This window comes from Nannobrachium achirus, assembly GCF_963921795.1.
Source record: "Nannobrachium achirus genome assembly, chromosome: 15".
Lineage (NCBI taxonomy): Eukaryota > Metazoa > Chordata > Actinopteri > Myctophiformes > Myctophidae > Nannobrachium > Nannobrachium achirus.
Genome location: NC_137822.1, coordinates 51,189,275 through 51,210,490, shown reverse-complemented (window position 1 = coordinate 51,210,490; position 21,216 = coordinate 51,189,275). Strand labels below are relative to the sequence as shown.

Here is a 21,216-nt window from a genome sequence, read left to right as displayed (position 1 = left end):
AGGACTGGGATCTTCTTGGCCTCTTGACAAGGATATCTTTGGTATCTTCAGTGTCTTCAGCAGCAGTAGTTTATCCTTTTACCAACTTTTACCAAGCACTTTGATGTATGGGATACAACTAAGTTCACGCCTTAACCCTACACTTGGTCCGATCATTCATCCAATGCCATTTAAATCCTGTCTGATCTGTACACCATCCAGTTTGTGCCCTGGTAGTGCAGATATTCACTCTTTTCTAATCTCTCTATGATCAACACAGTTGTACTTTTGTGTTAAAAGTTGTTCTTTAGCATTTTGATCTTTTGAGGATCCAGGGGGCAGCCATCTTGAAAATAGAAATGTCAAGTGGCTGAAAGTGATTTCTTGTCATAGAGACTGATCATAACAATTTGCATGCTTGTGTCACTAACTAAACAATTTTATTGCTTAATGCTACATTTAGGTGGTGGCAATCTTAAAAAAAAATCCACCATCTTGAAAGTGGTTGTGGGCATTTTCTTGTCAAATGAGCCTTTGAGACAGCTCATGGCAATTTTCATGCTTGTATCACCAAATAAACCATTATATCGCTCCACTAAGGTGGTGGCCATCTTGAAAAATGACCGCCATCTTGAAATTTCAAGTAGCTGTGGGTGGCTTATTGTCAAGTGACCCACAGAGACTGCTCATGCCAATTTTCATGCTTGTATCATCAAATAAACCCTTATATCACTTAATTGCTTCACTACGGTGTTGGTCATCTTGAAAAATGGCCGCCATCTTGAAATTTCAATTGCCTCGGCCAATTTTCTTGTCAAGTGATCCATGGAGACTGCTCATGCCAATTTTCACGCTTTTATCACAAACTGAAAGATTCTGATGAAAAAAAGCAGTTAGCCGCTCCACTAACACTATAATAATAATAATAATATAAACCAAAGTGTACTGACTTGTAACTGCTTCTACACTATAATAATAATAATATAAACCAAAGTGTACTGACCTGTAACTGCTTCCACACTATAATAATAATAATATAAACCAAAGTGTACTGACCTGTAACTGCTTCCACAGTATAATAATAATCAAAGTCGTGTACACTGTAGGGAGCTACAATGGAAAAAACTATGGCTCGTGGACCAACCGGTGACTTTGTACACGACTTCGTACATTTCCCATAGATTCTATGGGACTTGACCACTTGCTCCTGCCCTTCGTGTACACGGTCTGTGCCGTCTATAGTTTCTTAATGGGGGGCAGCAGAGAGCCATATGTACACAGGCCCTAGGTGGTGTCCACGACCAGTAGTTTTACATGAACCCTCAGAGGGACACTGTGGGCTTATCATGTGGTCCGTGGTGGTTCTCAAAGTGAGGTCGGGGGACCCTCAGAGGGACACTGTGGGCTTATCAAGTGGTCCATGGTCGGTTCTCAAAGTGAGGTCGGGGGACCCTCAGAGGGACACTGTGGGCTTATCAAGTGGTCCGTGGTCGGTTCTCAAAGTGAGGTCGGGGGACCCTCAGAGGGACACTGTGGGCTTATCAAGTGGTCCGTGGTCGGTTCTCAAAGTGAGGTCGGGGGACCCTCAGAGGGACACTGTGGGCTTATCAAGTGGTCCGTGGTCGGTTCTCAAAGTGAGGTCGGGGGACCCTCAGAGGGACACTGTGGGCTTATCAAGTGGTCCGTGGTCGGTTCTCAAAGTGAGGTCGGGGGACCCTCAGAGGGACACTGTGGGCTTATCAAGTGGTCCGTGGTGGTTCTCAAAGTGAGGTCGGGGGACCCTCAGAGGGACACTGTGCGTTTATCAAGTGGTCCATGGTCGGTTCTCAAAGTGAGGTCGGGGGACCCTCAGAGGGACACTGTGGGCTTATCAAGTGGTCCGTGGTGGTTCTCAAAGTGAGGTCGGGGGACCCTCAGAGGGACACTGTGGGCTTATCAAGTGGTCCATGGTCGGTTCTCAAAGTCAAGTGGTCCGTGGTCGGTTCTCAAAGTGAGGTCGGGGGACCCTCAGAGGTACACTGTGGGCTTATCAAGCGGTCCGTGGTGGTTCTCAAAGTGAGGTTGGGGGACCCTCAGAGGGACACTGTGGGTTTATCAAGTGGTCCATGGTCGGTTCTCAAAGTGAGGTCGGGGGACCCTCAGAGGGACACTGTGGGCTTATCAAGTGGTCCGTGGTGGTTCTCAAAGTGAGGTCGGGGGACCCTCAGAGGGACACTGTGGGCTTATCAAGTGGTCCGTGGTCGGTTCTCAAAGTGAGGTTGGGGGACCCTCAGAGGGACACTGTGGGCTTATCAAGTGGTCCGTGGTCGGTTCTCAAAGTGAGGTCGGGGGACCCTCAGAGGGACACTGTGGGCTTATCAAGTGGTCCGTGGTCGGTTCTCAAAGTGAGGTCGGGGGACCCTCAGAGGGACACTGTGGGCTTATCAAGTGGTCCGTGGTCGGTTCTCAAAGTGAGGTCGGGGGACCCTCAGAGGGACACTGTGGGCTTATCAAGTGGTCCGTGGTCGGTTCTCAAAGTGAGGTCGGGGGACCCTCAGAGGGACACTGTGGGCTTATCAAGTGGTCCATGGTCGGTTCTCAAAGTGAGGTCGGGGGACCCTCAGAGGGACACTGTGGGCTTATCAAGTGGTCCATGGTCGGTTCTCAAAGTGAGGTCGGGGGGCCCACAGTGTCCCTCTGAGGGGACACGGCACAGACCGTGTACACGAAGGGCAGGAGCAAGTCCCATAGAATGTATGGGAAATGTACACAGGTGTGTATAAAGTCACCAGTAGTTTTACATGAACCCTCAGAGGGACACTGTGGGCTTATCAAGTGGTCCATGGTCGGTTCTCAAAGTGATTTCGGGGGACCTTCAGAGGGACACTGTGGGCTTATCTCAAAGTGAGGTCGGGGGCCCACAGTGTCCCTCTGAGGGGACACGACACAGACCGTGTACACGAAGGGCAGGAGCAAGTCCCATATAATCTATGGGAAATGTACACAGGGGTGTATAAAGTCACCAGTAGTTTTACATGAACCCTCAGAGGGACACTGTGGGCTTATCAAGTGGTCCATGGTCGGTTCTCAAAGTGAGGTCGGGGGACCCTAAGAGGGACACTGTGGGCTTATCAAGTGGTCCATGGTCGGTTCTCAAAGTGAGGTCGGGGGGCCCACAGTGTCCCTCTGAGGGGACACGGCACAGACCGTGTACACGAAGGGCAGGAGCAAGTCCCATAGAATCTATGGGAAATGTACACAGGTGTGTATAAAGTCACCAGTAGTTTTACATGAACCCTCAGAGGGACACTGTGGGCTTATCAAGTGGTCCATGGTCGGTTCTCAAAGTGATTTCGGGGGACCCTCAGAGGGACACTGTGGGCTTATCTCAAAGTGAGGTCGGGGGACCCACAGTGTCCCTCTGAGGGGACACGGCACAGACCGTGTACACGAAGGGCAGGAGCAAGTCCCATAGAATCTATGGGAAATGTACACAGGTGTGTATAAAGTCACCAGTAGTTTTACATGAACCCTCAGAGGGACACTGTGGGCTTATCAAGTGGTCCATGGTCGGTTCTCAAAGTGAGGTCGGGGGACCCTCAGAGGGACACTGTGGGCTTATCTCAAAGTGAGGTCGGGGGCCCACAGTGTCCCTCTGAGGGGACACGGCACAGACCGTGTACACAAAGGGCAGGAGCAAGTCCCATAGAATCTATGGGAAATGTACACAGGTGTGTATAAAGTCACCAGTAGTTTTACATGAACCCTCAGAGGGACACTGTGGGCTTATCAAGTGGTCCATGGTCGGTTCTCAAAGTGAGGTCGGGGGACCCTCAGAGGGACACTGTGGGCTTATCAAGTGGTCCATGGTCTGTTCTCAAAGTGAGGTAGGGGGACCCACAGTGTCCCTCTGAGGGGACACGGCACAGACCGTGTACACGAAGGGCAGGAGCAAGTCCCATAGAATCTATGGGAAATGTACACAGGTGTGTATAAAGTCACCAGTAGTTTTACATGAACCCTCAGAGGGACACTGTGGGCTTATCAAGTGGTCCATGGTCGGTTCTCAAAGTGAGGTACATCCTCAAAGTCCCTCCTTCCCAAACAAAGACGAACCAACCAAGGGTGCACAAGGCAGCGGTGTGCGATGGACTAGAAATATCCATTTAAAACTATTGGTCATGTACACACAAACTAAGGCTCCTGTACACAGTGTTTGGTCTCAATTGTGTGAGCAGCTAAAGGGCAGACAATGGCCTAGAACAACCTAATGGTGCCTATTAAGACTCTAGTACACCCTTTGGCCTCGACAAGCCTGATCATCCTACTATAGCTAGTACCCCCATCACCAACTTTGTGCTCCCACTTGATAAGCCCAGTGTCCCTCTGAGGGTCCCCCGACCTCACTTTGAGAACCGACCATGGACCACTTGATAAGCCCACGGTGTCCCTCTGAGGGTCCCTCGACCTCACTTTGAGAACCGACCATGGACCACTTGATAAGCCCACAGTGTCCCTCTGAGGGTCCCCCGACCTCACTTTGAGAACCGACCATGGACCACTTGATAAGCCCACAGTGTCCCTCTGAGGGTCCCCGACCTCACTTTGAGAACCGACCATGGACCACTTGATAAGCCCACAGTGTCCCTCTGAGGGTTCATGTAAAACTACTGGTGACTTTGTACACGCCTGTGTACATTTCCCATAGATTCTATGGGACTTGAACACTTGCTCCTGCCCTTCGTGTACACGGTCTGTGCCGTGTCCCCTCAGAGGGACACTGTGGGCCCCCCGACCTCACTTTGAGAACCGGCCATGGACCACTTGATAAGCCCACAGTGTCCCTCTGAGGGTTCATGTAAAACTTAAAACTATTGCCCGTGTACACAGTGGTTAATCGCATGTGCAAGGATCTACAGAGCTGGCTGGAGCATGGAGCAGCCTGGTGGAGTCTGGTGCAGTCCTGTCTACCCTGGTCTGGCCTATTCAAGCAAGGTCTGGACAGTAATGGCCTGGTGGAGTCATCTAACTACCCCCTTTCCCCGGTCTATACTCCTACTCGGCAGGACTGGGCTGGACTTAGGTTTGCTGGACTCTATTGGGCTCTGGTAGGCTGTATTGGGCTCTGGTGGGCCGTGTTGTGCTGTGCTGGGCTCTGTTGGGCTACACGAGGCAGTACAGTACTAAAGCCTAGACATGTTCATGTAAAACTATTGGCCGTGTACACAAAGTCATGTAAAACTATTGCCCGTGTACACAGTGGCTTTTTCCTTGACCTTTCGAGTTAGGAGTGTCGTAGAGACACGAGACCGGGTTTGTTGGATTCAGCGTCAAAAAGTAAGTCAGAATAAGTGTCTTATATCCGAAAGAATGTGTAATCGTGTTGGTGACGTGCAAATTTCGTGTCTTTTTCGCAATCATAAATGGTTAAAATTGTCGGAGAGACACAAAACCCATTCCATCGGATCAGGCATCCTTCAAATATGAAAAGTGTTTCCTGCGTAAAACAAACAGATTTTTTTAGATTTTTTTATTGATTTTAAGGACAAAAATCCGGGTTTCGGTGTCTTTTTCGCAATCGTAAAGGGTTCAAAGTGTCGTAGAGACACGAGACCGGGTTTGTTGGATTCAGCGTCAAAAAGTAAGTCAGAATAAGTGTCTTTTATCCGAAAGAATGTGTAATCGTGTTGGTGGCGTGCAAATTTTGTGTCTTTTTTGCAATCATAAAGGGTTAAAATTGTCGGAGAGACACGAAACCCATTCCATCGGATCAAGCATCCTTCAAATATGAAAAGTGTTTCCTGCGTAAAACAAACAGATTTTTTTAGATTTTTTTATTGATTTTAAGGACAAAAATCCGGGTTTCGGTGTCTTTTTCGCAATCGTAAAGGGTTCAAAGTGTAGGAGAGACACGAAACCCATTCCATCAGATCGGGCATGCTTCAAATATGAAACGTGTGTCCTGCCTGAAACAAAACATATTTTTTGGATTTTTTTATTCATTTTAAGGACAAAGGGCCTGTTTTGACGCCTAAAACGACCCTTTTCCTTGACCTTTCGAGTTAGGAGTGCCGTGTACACAGGATCTACAGAGCTGGCTGGAGCATGGAGCAGCCTGGTGGAGTCTGGTGCAGTCCTGTCTACCCTGGTCTGCCATTACAGTCACTGTAATGGCCTGGTGGAGTCATCTAACTACCCCCCTTCCCTGGTCTATACTCCTATTGGGCAGGACTGGGCTGGACTTAGGTTTGCTGGAGTCTATTGGGCTCTGGTATAGGCTGTATTGGGCTCTGGTGGGCCGTGTTGTGCTGTGATGGGCTCTGTTGGGCTACACGAGACAGTACAGTACTAAAGCCTGAACATGTTCATGTAAAACTATTGGCTGTGTACACAAAGTCATGTAAAACTATTGCCCGTATACACAGGGGTTAATTATTATAATTGAATTTAAGGACACAACTGTTCAAGTGTGGAGAGCTACAGAGCTGGCGAGAGCCTAGTGCAGTGTTCCAGACGGATCCAGCCTCATATACTCCCCTTATAAGTCAGTGGTTCAACTATGGGACCCCTAGAGGGGTCTCCATACTCCCCTTATAAGTCAGTGGTTCAACTATGTGACCCCTAGAGGGGTCTCCAAATGATCTTGGGTGGTCCCAAATGTTTAGCTCAATGTGAAACATTGTTTTTCCACTCAACAGTGTACAGAGGCTATCTGCACATTTCTAAAGAGACAATTTAAGGACATTTTAATACTTTTAAAATGATAAATTAAATATTAGGGGCAGAAATTGTGAAAATATCAGATCTACATGCTCACGCCGCCCTGCGTTGTGAGGTGTTGTGAGCATGTAGATCTGTTATTTTCACAAGGCCGTGTTTTACAAAATGTAACGCCTCAACTCTTTGTCCAAACAGTGAGGCATTGTGAGCTTGAAGATTAGCTATTTTCGCCATCTGTTGGAACCAAGTCAAATAAATGCAAGGCCTACAATTCTCTGTCTGTCTGTCTGTCTGTCTGTCTGTCTGTCTGTCTGTCTGTCTGTCTATCTATCTGGCAATATCCTCAGGGTGTCCAGTCAAAACACCACAAAACTGACATTCAAGGAGTAGTTCACCCCCAAAATGACTTATTTTTTCAATGTATTACTCACGCCATGGAGACTTGAGTTCAATAGAAAAAAAGTCACTTTGGGGGTGAACTACTCCTTTAATGAAATGTTTTTCTTCTCTTCACCCACACCAAATGATCACCACTCTGTTTTGTTACACACGTGTGGTTCTAAAGATGAAAGAAAAATGCAGGGCATTCACAATCCGGCTAATTAAACAACAAACAAATTGGAATTATGAGAAATATGTTAGTCGCACGCATACTGTACCAACAAAACACAGTAAGTCCAAATGGAAAACAAATACACTTGCACTGATCTGAAACATATTCTCTCCCAGTGAACTTGACTGACCAGTGAACAAAGACAGACTGGTGCCACTCATCAAGCAGAAGCCACTGATCAAAAGAAGGCACTAATTGACCACACCTGGCTTGGTGGCCTGAGTGGTGTAGTATAGTGTGTTGACAGCAAGGCTTATGCAGGCCAACCTAACTATGTCCCTGGCATGTGCGAGGTGCTTGTAGATCTGTGAGGTGCTTGTAGATCTGCTGTATTGGGTTTTTTAACTAGTTTGAAGTGTTGGTGCCGTGCTGTGACAGCTTGAAGCAGGGATGGCTCCCCACAAACCCAATTGTGATGAAAAATATTTATGAAATAAATAAATGAAATATATATATATATATATATATATATATATATATATATGTATATGTATATGTATATGTATATATGTGTGTGTGTGTGTGTGTGTGTGTGTGTGTGTGTGTGTGTGTGTGTGTGTGTGTGTGTGTGTGTGAAAGACAACTGACTTTTATGTAAACCATACTATATGGACAGTTTGTTCTGCATGTCACTATGCTGGAAAGTGTCCTAATCGGGAGATAAGCCCTGGGGGTCCCTGGAGCTCCAGGGGTCCCTGGAGGGGTGGAGGTTGTGGATTGGCAGGCAAGGAGTGTGTGTGCAAAGTGTGGCATTGAGTAATATGCTGGCTGTGTACACATGTTCACAGCGGCGTCAGTTCAGGAAAGGCTAAGGTATGGCAACATGACTGGTGTCTGGTGTCTTGCAAGACACCAATCATGTCGCCATACCTTAGCAACAGGCACGATGAAAAGTACATTTAATTATTTCCCCCCTGTAGCCAAGGTATGGCAGCTGCCATAGCTTGCCATACCCAATTGACGCCCCTGCATGTTCACCTCCAGTAGGTTGGGAAAGTAGCCTGCCACCCTGTGGAAATAGGCTTGAACTGCAAGATAGGACCCTAAAACAAATAAAATGGAATAAAAAAGCATCCGTAAGACGGATGGGCGAACAAGTGGTGTCCATACGTAGATGGGGTCCCAGAGGACATGTAGAGCCCACCCCCTTATTTTTCACGCCCCCAGGGAACACACAGTGGGGTTTGGAAATTTGTCGTGTACACCAGCCCTAGGACCTCGGCTTCGTGGACCGATTTAACGATAGGGGTAATAATAATAATAATAATAATATAAACCAAAGTGTACTGACCTGTAACTGCTTCTACACTATAATAATAATAATATAAACCAAAGTGTACTGACCTGTAACTGCTTCCACACTATAATAATAATAATAATAATATAAACCAAAGTGTACTGACCTGTAACTGCTTCTACACTATAATAATAATAATATAAACCAAAGTGTACTGACCTGTAACTGCTTCCACACTAAAATAATAATAATATAAACCAAAGTGTACTGACCTGTAACTGCTTCTACACTATAATAATAATAATATAAACCAAAGTGTACTGACCTGTAACTGCTTCCACACTATAATAATAATAATAATATAAACCAAAGTGTACTGACCTGTAACTGCTTCTACACTATAATAATAATATAAACCAAAGTGTACTGACCTGTAACTGCTTCCACACTATAATAATAATAATATAAACCAAAGTGTACTGACCTGTAACTGCTTTGGCTTTTTTAACTTCAGTTTTCCACTCTTGTATCCGTCACATTTCTCAAAGAGATCAAAGAACCTGCAGGAGGAAAGACAGACAGCATGGATTAACAGAGGTTATATTACTTTTAGATGAAAACTCACTTTCCAAATCTCCTCTCATGAGAAATCCTATTGGAGTCAATGGGATGTTCTGCACACACACGCACGCACACACACACACACACACGCACGCGCACGCACGCACACGCACGCACACACACACACACACACACACACACACACACACACACACACACACAGTGCAGATTCTCTTCAGAATCAGAAACTTTATTGCCAAATGCATCACAAGGACACCCAGGAAATCATTGTGGTGTGAAGCTCAATGGATGAAAAAACACAGACAAGACACTCTTGTAAACACAATGGCAGGATTATGAGGTCATCATTACTAGAATGGGTTAGGTTTAGGGTTTAGGGTTTAGGGTGAGGTCGTCATTACTAGAATGCGTTAGGTTTAGGGTTCAGGGTTAGGGTTTAGGGTTTAGGGTTCAGGGTTTAGGGTGAGGACGTCACCTCTGGTGCCGGACCTCCATCTTCATTTTCTGCTTGGGAGTTCTGTCTCCATGACGGATGACTGCTATCACACACCGTAGCTCCATCCTGTAACATAACATACCCCTATTAAACCCTATTAAACTCTATTAAACCCTATTAAACCCTATTAAACCCTATTAAACCCTATGTTCTGTCTCCATGACGGATGACTGCTATCACACACCGTAGCTCCATCCTGTAACTTAACATAACCCTGTTAAACCCTATTAAATACTATTAAACCCAATTAAACCCTATTAAACCCAAAGACACATCTCAGCTCCATCCTGAGTAGGAACACACGTTTAATAAAATATCATAGAACAATAGAATTTAATATCTAACAGGTGTATGTACTTATATAATATCTAATAGAAGATTTAGACACAGATGTATTTACATATCTAATATCTAATAGATGTATTTACATTTATAATATCTAATAGATGTATTTACATATATAATATCTAATAGAACATTAGACACAGATGTATTTACATATCTAATATCTAATAGAACATTAGACACAGATGTATTTACATAATATCTAATAGAACATTAGACACAGATGTATTTACATATCTAATATCTAATAGAACATTAGACACAGATGTATTTACATATCTAATATCTAATAGAACATTAGACACAGATGTATTTACATATATAATATCTAATAGATGTATTTACATATCTAATATCTAATAGAACATTAGACACAGATGTATTTACATATATAATATCTAATAGATGTATTTACATATCTAATATCAGATGTATTTACATATCTAATATCTAATAGATGTATTTACATATATAATATCTAATAAAACAACTCTGTCCCAATAGGAACAAATGCAGTCAAATGTAGTTCACCAAATCTAACAGCAGGGGGTCGACTGCTGGACTGGGCCAGATATGGAACACATCACATGGTCACATAGGTCAGAGGTACTCACATGGTCCCATAGGTCAGAGGTACTCACATGGTCCCATAGGTCAGAGGTACTCACATGGTCCCATAGGTCAGAGGTACTCACATGGTCCCAGAGGTCAGAGGTCAAAGGATACTCACATGGTCCCATAGGTCAGAGGTCAAAGGTACTCACATGGTCCCAGAGGTGGTAGGGACGATAGGAATGTCTTCAGCCTCCAGAGGGATGGACCAGGGAATCTGGAACTGAGGAGCCAGCTCTCTCATGATGATGTTCCTGTAATATAATATAATATAATATAATATAATATAATATAATATAATATAGTTTAATATAGTTTAATATAATATAATATAATATAATATAGTTTAATATAGTTTAATATAATATAATATAATATAATATAATATAGTAGAATATAATATAATATAATATAGTTTAATATAATATAATATGATGTAATATAATATAATATAATATAATATAATATAATATAGAATAAAATAATATAATATAATATAATATAATATAATATAATATAATATAATATAATATAGAATAAAATAATATAATATAATAGACCAGGGAATCTGGAACTGAGGAGCCAGCTCTCTCATGATGATGTTCCTGTAATATAATATAATATAATATAATATAATATAATATAATATAGTATAATATAATATAATATAGTTTAATATAATATATTATAATATAACATAATATAGTTTAATAATATAATATAATGTAATGTAATGTAATGTAAAGTAATGTAATATAATATAGTTTAATATAATATAATATAACATAATATAGTTTAATATGATATAATATAATATAATATAATATAATATAATATAGTATAATATAATATAATATAATATAATATAATATAATATAATATAATATAAAATAATATAATATAATACAATATAGTTTAATATAGTTTAATATAATATAATATAATATAATAGACGAGGGAATCTGGAACTGAGGCGCCAGCTCTCTCATGATGTTCCTGTAATATAATATAATATAATATAATATAATATGATATAATATGATATAATATAGTTTAATATAATATAATATATTATAATATAACATAATATAGTTTAATATAATATAATATAATATAGTATAATATAGTTTAATATAATATAATATAATATAGTTTAATATAATATAAAATAATATAGTATAATATAGTTTAATATAAAATAATATAATATAATATAATAGACCAGGGAATCTGGAACTGAGGCGCCAGCTCTCTCATGATGATGTTCCTGTAATAAAATATAATATAATATAATATAGTATAATATAGTTTAATATAGTTTAATATAATATAGTATAATATAGTATAATATTGTTTAATATAATATAATATAATATAATATAATATAATATAATATAGTTTAATATAATATAATATAACACAATATAGTTTAATATAATATAATATAATATAGTATACTATAATATAATATAATATAGTTTAATATAATATAGTATAATATTGTTTAATATAATATAATATAATATAGTTTAATATAATATAGTTTAATATAATATAATATAGTATAATATAATATAATATAATATAGTATAATATAGTTTTATATAATATAATATAATATAGTTTAATATAATATAGTATAATATAATAAAGTTTAATATAATATAGTTGAATATAATATAATATAGTTTAATATAATATAATATAATAAATATATACACAATACAATACAGATTGGTATTATTAAAGGGGAGATATAATTATAATGGACCGAAGCCAACTTTACTTTCTTTTTGTGCTGAGTTTACATGGTAATAATGACCCATGGGTGTTTGCACAGTCATCCTAGTACACACACACACACACACACACACACACACACACACACACACACACACACACACACACACACACACACACACACACACACACACACACACACACACACACACACACACACACACACACACATGGTTGTACTGACCCAAGGATTTTTGCACAGTCATCGTAGTACTTCATGGAGTTCTTGACGAAGCTGAAACCGTTGACGTCACAAACGTACGACTGACCGTTGGCACGGAGCAAGTCGAACCCACAGACGGTTTGCTGTAAAAGATGAATGATAGCTTTATTATTTAGTAAAGATGAATGATAGCTTTATTATCTAGAAAAGATGAATGGTAGCTTTATTATCTAGAAAAGATGAGTGGTAGCTTTAATTAAAAAGATTATTTTTATAGAGAAAAGATGAATGGTAGCTTTATTATCTAGAAAAGATGAATGGTAGCTTTATTATCTAGAAAAGATGAATGGTAGCTTTATTATCTAGAAAAGATGAGTGGTAGCTTTAATTAAAAAGATTATTTTTATAGAGAAAAGATGAATGATATTTCAATCCAATTCAAACTTTATTTCCAGACACACCGGGGGGTCCATACATGAAGATAGTTAAACCCATAGCACTGTAACAGTCAATGACCATACATGAAGCTAGTTAAACCCATAGCACTGTAACACTCAATGACCATACATGAAGCTAGATAAACCCATAGCACTACTGTAAAAGTCAATGACCATACATGAAGCTAGATAAACCCATAGCACTGTAACAGTCAATGACCATACATGAAGCTAGTTAAACCCATAGCAATGTAACAGTCAATGACCATACATGAAGTTAGTTAAACCCATAGCACTGTAACACTCAATGACCATACATGAAGCTAGATAAACCCATAGCACTGTAACAGTCAATGACCATACATGAAGATAGTTAAACCCATAGCACTGTAACACTCAATGACCATACATGAAGCTAGTTAAACCCATAGCACTGTAACACTCAATGACCATACATGAAGCTAGTTAAACCCATAGCACTGTAACACTCAATGACCATACATGAAGCTAGATAAACCCATAGCACTGTAACAGTCAATGACCATACATGAAGCTAGTTAAACCCATAGCACTACTGTAACACTCAATGACCATATGTGAAGCTAGTTAAACCCATAGCACTGTAACAGTCAATGACCATACATGAAGCTAGTTAAACCCTTAGCACTGTAACACTCAATGACCATACATGAAGCTAGTTAAACCCATAGCACTGTAACAGTCAATGACCATACATGAAGCTAGTTAAACCCATAGCACTGTAACAGTGCTATGGCTCAGAAAGGAACATGGAGCACACAGCTGATGGAACAGAGAGAGATTCAGGTCAGGTGAAACTTTGAAATTTAGAATTGTATTTAATTAGAACTACTTTATATTTAATGTTGGTTTCTGTGGGGGTTTTAGCTGGCCCTCCATTGTTTTCACATCTGCCTCAGTTGATTGGCTCTTCTCACCACTTGACACTCCCCCTACTATGCATGTCAAAATGCTTTTAAGGGGAGACAGTGGACAGACACAATCACTCATGGCTCAGAAAGGAACATGGAGCACACAGCTGATGGAACAGAGAGAGATTCAGGTCAGGTGAAACTTCGACACTTTAGAACTTGTATTTAATTAGAACCACTCAGTGAGTTAAAACATCAGCATGTGGACCATTCAGATCCGGCAATCTGAGCTATCAGTCGGGGTGGGTGGGGCTCTTAGCCATGGTAGGCAATCCACCTAGGAGAAGGTCACTCTGAGGTAAAAACCAGGACTGTGAGAATTTGCGACCCCACAGTCCTTAACTAGCATTGAAAAGCCAACCATGAAGAACAAAGTCATCCCAAATCCTATACTTCCAGCGGCGGGAGTCCGCAGGAGCATCGCGGCGGATGGTAGTGCTGGTCCCCCTTCCGGAGGACATCATGACGACAGGGCCTCAAACCCACGGGAACGAGGGAGGGTTCTGTCTGACCACAGCATCCCATCCAATGCACTCATGCGTTGTCGGAGACCATTTGTAATGGGGACCTTCAACGCATGCAAAGTGAGAGAAGAAGCTAGACTGGTGGAATTGGTACATTGTGCTGAAGAACAGGGGGTAGAGATCCTGGGAGTCCAGGAACACAGAAGAGTCCACACTGACGACCAGATAGTTTACCACAAAGTGGAGAAACGCACGTTCATCACTGCATCTGCGTGGCGAAACGAGGCCCAGGCTGCAACAGGGGGTGTAGGGCTAATGCTGGGTTCTCTGGCGCGCAGGGCCCTCCGACGGGTTCACAAGCACACCGAAAGGATCCTCATGGCTGAGTTCGCAGGTAACCCAGTAACAACAGTCATAGTGGTGTACTCGCCCACTAACATGGCACCACCTGAGAAGGTTGAGGAGTTCTATGAGGACCTCACAACAGCAGTCCGAGGTGTCCCAGCGCACAACTTCCTGGCAATCCTTGGCGACTTCAACGCCAGGATTGGACAGGAGGATGCACCATTCCCATACCATGAGTCTACCAACCGCAACGGCACATACCTCACAGCCCTTCTCATGGAACACCAGCTCCTGGCAGCGAACACCATGTTCCGGAAGAGAACAGGGAAGAGATGGACTTTCCGAGACCGAGCCTCACGGCCGGGGGAGCAACCTAGGCTATATCAGTTGGACTATATCCTAGTGAGGCAAAAGTGGAGGAATTCCATCCTGAACGCTGAGCCATACAGCACGTTCAGCTCTGTAGGCTCTGATCACCGTGTGGTCTCCATGAGGGTGCGACTGAGCCTCAGGGTCCCCAAGCCAAGCCCCAAGATTCGGCATGACTGGAAGGCATTCACGACCAATGCGGGCCTTCAAACCAGGTACACGGAGGAAGTCAGGAAGCGCTTTCGGCAGCTTGATAGGGGAGAGGAGCCCAGCCGTGAATATGGGAGATTCATCACAGCGAATGAGGAGGCGACCAGACTGTGCATACCAGTGTTGAACAGAGTAAGAGCACCACCACGGTCCAGACATCCGAAGGTTGTAGCAGCACGAGGCAGGATGGAGGAAGCACGACTCAACTTTGAGCGTGAACCAACAGAGGAGGGTCGCGAGACACTGAACGAAGCCAAACAGTCTCTCTTCAGCACCTACGACACCATCAAAGGGGAGGAAGTGATGGAAAGTGTGCGAAGAGTGCAGGCAGCGCAAGGTGAAAGGCAATACGGGGAGGCCTGGAAGGTAATAAATGAGATGACAGGGCGGAAGAGGGCCAAGGAGGGCCAGGTTGAGGGACACAGCCCAGAGGAGAGTGGCAACATGGTTCGACCACTTCCAAAGGCTCCTGGGAACATCAGTGGAAGAGGAGGAAAATATACCAACAGTCCTCCAGGGCCTGAACATCAACGATGGACCCTTCACAATCAGCGAGCTCGCCAGGGCAAAATCCACCCTGAGAGAGGGAAAAAGCGCTGGGCCGGATGGCATACCTCCAGAGGTCTTGAAGAACTGCGACCTAGACAACCTCATCCTAGACTTTTGCAACAATGCTCTACAGCACAACAAGCAACCTGAAATATGGTCTCTGTCTAACATCATCCCGGTGCCTAAAGCTGGGGACCTCTCAAAGCCAGACAACTACAGAGGCATCAGCCTGACATGTATCACTGCTAAGGTCTTCAACCGAATGATACTGAACAGGATACGGCATGCCATCGACCCTCACCTGAGAGAGAACCAAAATGGTTTTCGAGAGGAGAGAACAACCGTAGCACAGATCCTGGCATTAAGGAGATTAATAGAGGAGGTGAAAAAGGGCAACCTAGCAGCTGTACTGTGCTTCATTGACTTCAAAAAGGCTTTTGATTCTATCCACAGAAGCAAGATGGTGAAGATCCTTGAGGCCTACAATGTCCCTCCCAACATTCTCCGGGCTATCGAGACCATGTACGCAAGAACAAGGGCCAAAGTGGTGACCCCAGATGGCAGCAGTGAGGTGTTTGACATCCGAGCTGGTGTAATGCAAGGAGACACCCTAGCCCCCTACCTCTTCATCATAGTTCTAGATTATGCGCTCAGGAAAGCCATAGGTGGACGAGAACAAGAGCTTGGCTTCACGCTAACACCAAGGAGGTCAAGGCGGCATCCCGCAGTAGTTCTGACAGACCTGGACTATGCGGACGACATCAGCCTGCTCTCCGACAGCATGGAACAAGCACAAGAACTCCTGAACAGGGTGGAGATAGAGTGTGCCAAAGTTGGTCTCAGGCTAAATGCTAAGAAAACTGAGGTTATCACCTATAACCTACCTGATCACTCACCTCTGACAACAACAGAAGGAGCTGTGTTGAAGGAAGTCAAGGACTTCAAGTACCTGGGCGCATGGGTCGACTCAACTGAGAAAGACCTTAAAGTAAGGAAGGCACTCGCTTGGAGGGCCCTGAACGGCATGAACAGTGTATGGAACTCTAGCCTCCCCCGCCAAATCAAACTTAGCTTCTTCTTCGCAACAGTGGAGTCTGTTCTCCTCTATGGCAGTGAATGCTGGACCCTGAAGCCAACCCTGCAGAAGTCTCTAAATGGGTGCTACACTAGAATGTTGCGTGCAGTACTCAACATCAACAGGAGTGCACATGTTACCAACAGGAGCCTGTATGAGGGTATACCAAGGGTAAGCGAGAAAATTGCCACCAGAAGAATGAGACTAGCAGGACACTGCCAAAGACACCAGGAGCTTCCAGCCAGCAAATTGGTACTGTGGGAGCCAACACATGGGCACCGGTCGCGAGGACGTCCCACAAAAACATACGTGGACGTACTCAAGGAAGACGTAGGGACACAGAACACCAATGAGCTGGCCAGATGTATGGAGAACCGAGATGACTGGAAACAACGATGGAGGGCTCGTCTGAGGACGACCTAGATAGACTGTAACAGTCAATGACCATACATGAAGATAGTTAAACCCATAGCACTGTAACAGTCAATGACCATACATGAAGCTAGTTAAACCCATAGCACTGTAACACTCAATGACCATACATGAAGCTAGTTAAACCCATAGCACTGTAACACTCAATGACCATACATGAAGCTAGTTAAACCCATAGCACTGTAACACTCAATGACCATACATGAAGCTAGTTAAACCCATAGCACTGTAACACTCAATGACCATACATGAAGCTAGTTAAACCCATAGCACTGTAACACTCAATGGCCATACATGAAGCTAGTTAAACCCATAGCACTGTAACACTCAATGACCATACATGAAGCTAGTTAAACCCATAGCACTGTAACACTCAATGACCATACATGAAGCTAGTTAAACCCATAGCACTGTAACACTCAATGACCATACATGAAGCTAGTTAAACCCATAGCACTGTAAACCCTAAATGACCATACATGAAGCTAGTTAAACCCATAGCACTGTAACACTCAATGACCATACATGAAGCTAGTTAAACCCATAGCACTGTAACACTCAATGACCATACATGAAGCTAGTTAAACCCATAGCACTGTAACACTCAATGACCATACATGAAGCTAGATAAACCCATAGCACTGTAACACTCAATGACCATACATGAAGCTAGATAAACCCATAGCACTGTAACACTCAATGGCCATACATGAAGCTAGTTAAACCCATAGCACTGTAACACTCAATGAACATACATGAAGCTACTTAAACCCATAGCACTGTAACACTCAATGGCCATACATGAAGCTAGTTAAACCCATAGCACTGTAACACTCAATGACCATACATGAAACTAGTTAAACCCATAGCACTGTAAACCCTAAATGACCATACATGAAGCTAGTTAAACCCATAGCACTGTAACACTCAATGACCATACATGAAGCTAGTTAAACCCATAGCACTCCCGCTATTATTCCAAACGTAGGAGACGGTGGAGGAAGGAGCACTTCTTTTCCGTTCACCAGCGTTGGCTACTCGCCAGCATCAGGGTTACTGAGGTTAGGCTTAGGTTAGGTTTAGGCATAGTTTTACTGAGGTTAAGGTTAGGGTTAGGCATAGCTTTACTGAGGTTAGGGTTAGGGTTTGGGTTAGGTTTAGGCATAGAGGTTAATATTCACACCCGAGCGGTCCAAGTGACCACAGCCGAGCGCTCCAGACCTCCACTCCAGCCAATCACAAGCCGCGCCTTCTAATTTATGTGACACCGTCTCCTACGGTAGGAATAATTGCCTACTGTAACAGTCAATGACCATACATGAAGCTAGTTAAACCCTTAGCTACTGTAACACTCAATGACCATACATGAAGCTAAATAAACCCATAGCACTGTAACACTCAATGACCATACATGAAGCTAGTTAAACCCATAGCACTGTAACACTCAATGACCATACATGAAGCTAGTTAAACCCATAGCACTGTAACACTCAATGGCCATACATGAAGCTAGTTAAACCCATAGCACTGTAACACTCAATGACCATACATGAAGCTAGTTAAACCCATAGCACTGTAACACTCAATGACCATACATGAAGCTAGTTAAACCCATAGCACTGTAACACTCAATGACCATACATGAAGCTAGATAAACCCATAGCACTACTGTAACACTCAATGACCATACATGAAGCTAGATAAACCCATAGCACTGTAACACTCAATGACCATACATGAAGCTAGTTAAACCCATAGCACTCCCGCTATTATTCCAAACGTAGGAGACGGTGGAGGAAGGAGCACTTCTTTTCCGTTCACCAGCGTTGGCTACTTGCCAGCATCAGGGTTACTGAGGTTAGGGTTAGGTTAGGTTTAGGCATAGTTTTACTGAGGTTAAGGTTAAGGTTAGGGTTAGGCATAGCTTTACTGAGGTTAAGGTTAGGGTTAGGGTTTGGTTTAGGTTTAGGCATAGAGGTTAATATTCACACCCGAGCGGTCCAAGTGACCACAGCCGAGCGCTCCAGACCTCCGCTCCAGCCAATCACAAGCCGCGCCTTCTAATTTATGTGACACCGTCTCCTACGGTAGGAATAATCGCCTACTGTAACACTCATTGACCATACATGGAGCTCGATAGCATTTTTAGGTTTTTAGAAACTTTTCTTTTTCTTTTTTTTTTTTTTACTGATTAGGAACATGGTCTACCTATGTTATTGTTTTTCTAGATTGATATTCCTATGCATTTGTTATATTGTTGTTGATGTACTGACATATTATCTTGCTTATTATAGTGATGTGTATTACCTGCTTATAGTAAGTCACTTTGGATTAAACGTGTCTGCTAAATGCCTACACAGTAACCTGTAAACTGTATGCCTGGCAGTGCAGAATGCTTTGAAGACCTGAACACATACTGAACCTGCAAAGTAACACATCAGCCTGGGCATAAAGGCTTTCTGCACTGTCTAGAGATGTCTCAGTTATCTGTGAAAATGTGGCCACACGGTACTTCATTTCCTGGCATACAGAAAGACAACTGTCACTTCAGTGAAAGGCTGGGAAGAACAATTCCTTCTCACTATCATGACACTGGCATTGTAAATAATGTGGTGGTCATTGCCATAAGTAGAGCACACTTTCAATATCTGCTGTGACCCTCCACTGTGAGCAGGCCATCAGCGTACATAAGGTGATTCACCATAGAGTTACCTAGAAGACATTTTATTGCACTCATTTAATTTACCAGATAAATCATCCTTGTATGAATGAATGAATGAATGAATGAATAATTTTATTTGAGTGTCATGCCACCTCGTGGCCCATCCCTCATGGGATTATATGACACCTTTTCAAAAAGGTTACAATATTCTTAGATACATTCCTTTCTTTTTTCTATACATCCGTTACCAGTATAGGCTACAACATAGATACCAGTGGGGGGAAAACAAAATAATAATAAAATAAAGCAAAACAGAGCATATGGTACTTAACCCCTACTGGTTGTACAATGCTTTTTTTCTCAAGTCCCAGGTTTCTCAAAGTAGTTTGCCAGTTTAAATACATGTTTTTTCAAATAGACAGTTAATACGCTGTGAGTCACTGATATCCAACATATAAATATCGTCAATATTATTAAACAACTCTTCTCTGGGTCCCGAATAGAAGGGACAATACAGAACAAAATGATACTCATTTTCTATTTCATTAAGATCACACATTTGACAGATACGTTCTTCTTCATCCAACCCAACATAACGACCCGTTTCAATATGGAGTGGCAGAATACCTCCTCTAATCTGAGGATTGTAAACATTGAATAAATCCCCCCCCCCCCCCATACCGAACACCATTGCTAACTGAAACTGAAACATGGGAAGATAAAACATCTATAATATACTGTGTGTATATATATATATATATATATATATTAAGGCTGGGACTTTAACTGATTAATTGCGATTAATTAATTACAGAAAATTAACGCGATTAAAAAAAATTACGCATTTTAATCGCACTTAGTTTTTGCACCACAGAACCTTCAGTTTCGGGCATACCGATCATAGTGATGCACCAACCAAGAAGAGACAACAAACGCAAAGGGAGAAGTAAAAGGGAAAGGGAAGGGAAGAACTAACCCTGCGTGCGTGCATGCGTGCGTGCGTGCGTGCGTGCGTGTGTGCATCTACCTTGAAGGCCAGACAGACTTTCCATGCGATGAGCTTCTCTCTGGCGTTCAGGATGACAGGATAACGAACCTCCTTCCCTTCACTGTCCCGCTCCACCTTACCGTCCAGAGCTGGAGACTTCCTGGCCTCCGCATGGGCGTAGTCTGGACCCACTGTGTATACCTATATAT

General features: G+C 42.6%; 1 protein-coding gene across 1 annotated transcript in view; it reads right to left on the bottom strand.

Annotated features, from left to right (window-relative positions):
• The window catches only part of ppip5k2 (diphosphoinositol pentakisphosphate kinase 2), a 132,949-nt gene that overhangs the window by 86,196 nt on the left and 25,537 nt on the right, over positions 1–21,216 (bottom strand). The window contains exons 7-11 of the mRNA XM_080743233.1: positions 21,047–21,208; positions 12,548–12,669; positions 10,716–10,817; positions 9,586–9,672; positions 9,013–9,088 (exon numbers count right to left, since the gene is read on the bottom strand). Coding sequence (XP_080599359.1) covers positions 9,013–9,088; positions 9,586–9,672; positions 10,716–10,817; positions 12,548–12,669; positions 21,047–21,208 — 549 coding nt within the window. The remainder of the gene's footprint in view (positions 1–9,012; positions 9,089–9,585; positions 9,673–10,715; positions 10,818–12,547; positions 12,670–21,046; positions 21,209–21,216) is intronic.